Source organism: Galeopterus variegatus, unplaced genomic scaffold (genome assembly GCF_000696425.1).
Source record: "Galeopterus variegatus unplaced genomic scaffold, G_variegatus-3.0.2 Scaffold92, whole genome shotgun sequence".
Classification (NCBI taxonomy): domain Eukaryota; kingdom Metazoa; phylum Chordata; class Mammalia; order Dermoptera; family Cynocephalidae; genus Galeopterus; species Galeopterus variegatus.
Genome location: NW_007726203.1, coordinates 641,368 through 644,930, shown reverse-complemented (window position 1 = coordinate 644,930; position 3,563 = coordinate 641,368). Strand labels below are relative to the sequence as shown.

Genomic DNA, 3,563 nt, shown 5'->3' with positions numbered 1-3,563 from the left:
CGCGTCCTGCCCGCACCCCGGGCCCTCGTGCCCCGGCCCGTGCCCGCTTTGCGTCGTTCGTGGCGGCGCTCCCCCTTCCTCCAGTAAAAGAGCAGCGTGCTGTGGAAGCGGCGCCGCCGGCGCGTTATGGACTCGGGCTGAGGCCCGGGCGAAGTCCGCGTTGCGGCCCGCGACGCCCCCATCGTTCCACTCTAAACGTCCCGCGCGCCCGCGGCCGGGCTCTGCTCCCTCGGCTGAGGGGCGCGCCCACCTGCCGGGGCCCGGCGTCAGGGCAACACGGGGCGGGGCGTGACCGCACAGACTGCGGCTCGCGCTAGAGCGCTAGGCGCGCGGTTCTGCTCGGAGACCGGCGCCATGGCAACGGACGCCCTGGCAACGCGGGGCGGGGCCGCGACCGCAGAGGAGACTGCGTGTGCTGACTGCCGCGGGCTCGCACTTTGTGGCCCCAGGGTTGATAAGGGGTTAAGCCCACCTCGGGAGCGGCCTTAGGGATGCCTCTGCCTCCATGCGCTGACGCATTCCACCCGGCAGATATTTGTGCAATGCCTTCTCTGTTCCGGGCTCTGAGCAGAACCGGGAACAAGACTCCGTCCTTGACCTTCTCGGTTCATAGTGCAGTCAGTGGTCAAGACAGAGGAGTCACACTAATAAACGTCAATTACAAACTGCTTGGGGCTATGCAGAGGGTGTGGTATATCCTAAAAGCTTCGTTGAAGGAGGTGACCCTTAGGCAGAGGCCTGAAGGGTGAGTAATGAGCTGAGGAGCACCTTCACGGCCAAGCCCAAGATGGGAGAGTCTTCGCGTTTTGCCGGAGCATAAAGGCCGGCGGGGCAGGATGCTGAAGAAGGTGGTGGGAGGGGAGGTCCACAGGCGGACAGCAACCCACAAAGGACTTTGCTGGCTGCTGTGGGGACTGGAATTTATTTTATGGGCAGTGGGAAGGTTCTGTATAGTTGTGGGCAAGGCTACCCGGATGTTATCTAATTTCTGTTTTGCAGATTCCTCTGGCTATTGTTAGGTTCGGTGAGACAGAGAAAGGGGAAAGAGAGAGACTTGAGCCAGGCGCCATTTCAGCCAAAAAGTTTTATGTGGAGGGGAGACTGAGCCAGATCAGTTCCCCCAAATAAAGGGAAGCAGGGGTTTATAAGGCTTTGAGAGTTCTGACAGAATAATGGGCAATTTTGAAATCAGTGGTATGCAAGGTGACACAGCCCTTGTAGTCTGATAATGCCTGGTCGGTTAAGGCATAGGCTTCTAATTAGTGTCGTTACTATATCAGCGCAAAGCGCTCCAGCCCGAAGAAGCCAGGAGAGGAATTTCGCTGCTCAATTCCTGGAGCAGAAAAGGGAAAGGGGAGGAGGAGAAAGGGGGAAAGTTGCTTAACCTGGCTGTGCTGATGCTAAGCTAGCCATGAGGATCTTATAGGGGCAAGTGAGGAGCACAGGTTTGGGGGTGGGGGGCTATTGCAGTTGTTCTGTGAGTGAAGAGGGTAGGGCTATGGAGAGGAGAAAGAGGAAAGTATCCAGGGTTGGTGGGGGTGTGGAGCATGAGGCTGTCAGTTGGGGTGGGGAGAGGGCTTCAGAACCCCTCTATGTCTCTAGCTGGGAATAAATCCTGCCCTTCCCCAGCTTCTCTCCTTTGTCTTCAGGGGAGCAGAGTCTGTCCTGTCCTGGACCCCACCAGGCCAGCTGGGCCTTCAGCTGAGGTTGGGGAGAGGGTGACAGCTGGGTTGAAGACACTCTGCAAATCAGGCCTGTATCAGCAGGTGTTCATTGCCTGGGCCAAGACCAGGGGAGGTTCGAGAGCTTCAGAGCCACTGATGGGACAGACACACAAAGATGCTTTGTTGAGGCCAAGACGGTTTCCTGGAGGGATGCCCCAGAGGCTAACTCCTCTCTGGAGAGGCTGGTGTAGGGAAAATCCCAACACCAGTGCTGGTGTCCCTAGCACTAGGAAGAACCACTGTACACCAGGGTTGAATGGGGCTCTGGAAATCATTATAAGGAAGCAGCCCAGAAAGGTGGAGCACCTGAGCAAGCCCTCTGTCAAGGAATTCCAGGGCCTCCCACACCCACCCTTATTGATGGGGAAATGGGTCACTCTTGACTGCAGAGGTTGTGCTTGCAGTAAGTTGTGATAAATCATTCATTCAGAGGTGGCTCTTAAAGCAGTGCTAGTGACCCAATGGCAAAGATGGACCCTATTCCTCTGCCTAAATCTCCCCACTGCAGAGGAACCACTGGGGTAATCCTATGAGGTCTGCCCCTCCCCCAACATGTACAGAAAAACTCACAATAATTATCCATTTAATACAAATTTCCTCTTCTATGACTTGGGGACATTAAGAGACCTTTACACCAACTTAAAGATTAAGTCAGAAATTTTGGATGACAACTGTTCAGAGCCCCACAGGTGAGTTCAAAGACAGGGGTTGGACACACCCTGGTAGAAGGTTACACCAGTTCAAGCACTAGGAAGAGCATGGGAGAGCCCTGAGAGGTGGGCTGGGCCTGGCCAGGTGGCACTTTGATGGCCCTTCCTTTTCCTCTCTCTTCCCATGGCCAGACTCAGGCAGGACAGCCCCAGGTGGCAGTCCCAGCCTACACCGCCCCTTCTTCAGGACACAGCCTTGCGCACTTCCAGGGCCTGGTAGCTTGTTCTTTCTCCTACCAGCTCTGCCTTGGGCACCCCCAAGCCCTGTGCTCCTGTGCTCTATTCCCCAGGTCTTGGGCTTGGTAGACAGCAAGGAAGCTGCGACACAAGGACACAAGGGCAGGGCAGCTCCATAGAGACACTGCAGGTGGGGAATTCCATTCCAGCCGGTCTTCCGGGTGCGGGGAGCCCGCTCCAGGGCGGGGAATCAGCGGGATCCTATGCCACTCCCCACCCACTCCAGAAGCCCAAAACCCAGGAGGCCACAGCGATGGCAGGCTCCCGGCACCCGGTGTCAGTGCATGGGGCAGCCCTGGTGCAGATCAAGCGGCTTCAGGTGAGACCTGATGCAGTCCTCGCAGGTCCCAAGGGGGAGGGAGGGTGTGCCTGGCCCAGCCCCTCTGAGGCGCCCCCAACCTTTCGTCTCACAGACTTTTGCCTTCTCCGTGCACTGGTCAGATGGCAGCGACACCTTGGTGCGCAGGAGCTGGGACGAATTCAGGCAGCTCCAGGTGAGTGGCTCTGGGGTGACCCCGACTGGGCGTCCCGGCTCCTCCCAACCAGAGGCTTCCCAGTGCATGACCCACCACTGACCCCGTCGGAGGGCCTCCCTTGGTGCCCATGCGGGCTTCCAGCCCTACGATCCTGGCGAGGGACTCCGGCCCTCCTATGGGAGCCCAATCCTGCGGTTCTCACCCTCAGAAGACCCTCAAGGAGACCTTCCCGGTAGAGGCGGGCCTGCTGCGGAGATCCGACCGCGTCCTCCCCAAGCTCCCCGGTCAGGCCGCGGGGTCCTGGGAGGGCGTGGAGGGCTGGCGGGGGCGGGGAGCCTGGGACACGGCCCCATGCGCTCTCTGTGCCGCCCGCAGAAGCGCCACTGTGGGCGCGCGGCGGTCGCACGAGCCGCGGG

General features: G+C 59.0%; 1 protein-coding gene across 1 annotated transcript in view; it reads left to right on the top strand.

Annotated features, from left to right (window-relative positions):
* The first annotated feature begins 2,296 nt into the window (after window positions 1-2,296).
* NOXO1 (NADPH oxidase organizer 1) overlaps window positions 2,297-3,563 on the top strand; it is a 3,042-nt gene continuing 1,775 nt past the window's right edge. Inside the window, exons 1-3 of the mRNA XM_008581976.1 lie at window positions 2,297-2,990; window positions 3,085-3,165; window positions 3,356-3,464. Of these exons, the coding sequence (XP_008580198.1) occupies window positions 2,925-2,990; window positions 3,085-3,165; window positions 3,356-3,464 (256 nt within the window). The 5' untranslated portion in view covers window positions 2,297-2,924. The remainder of the gene's footprint in view (window positions 2,991-3,084; window positions 3,166-3,355; window positions 3,465-3,563) is intronic.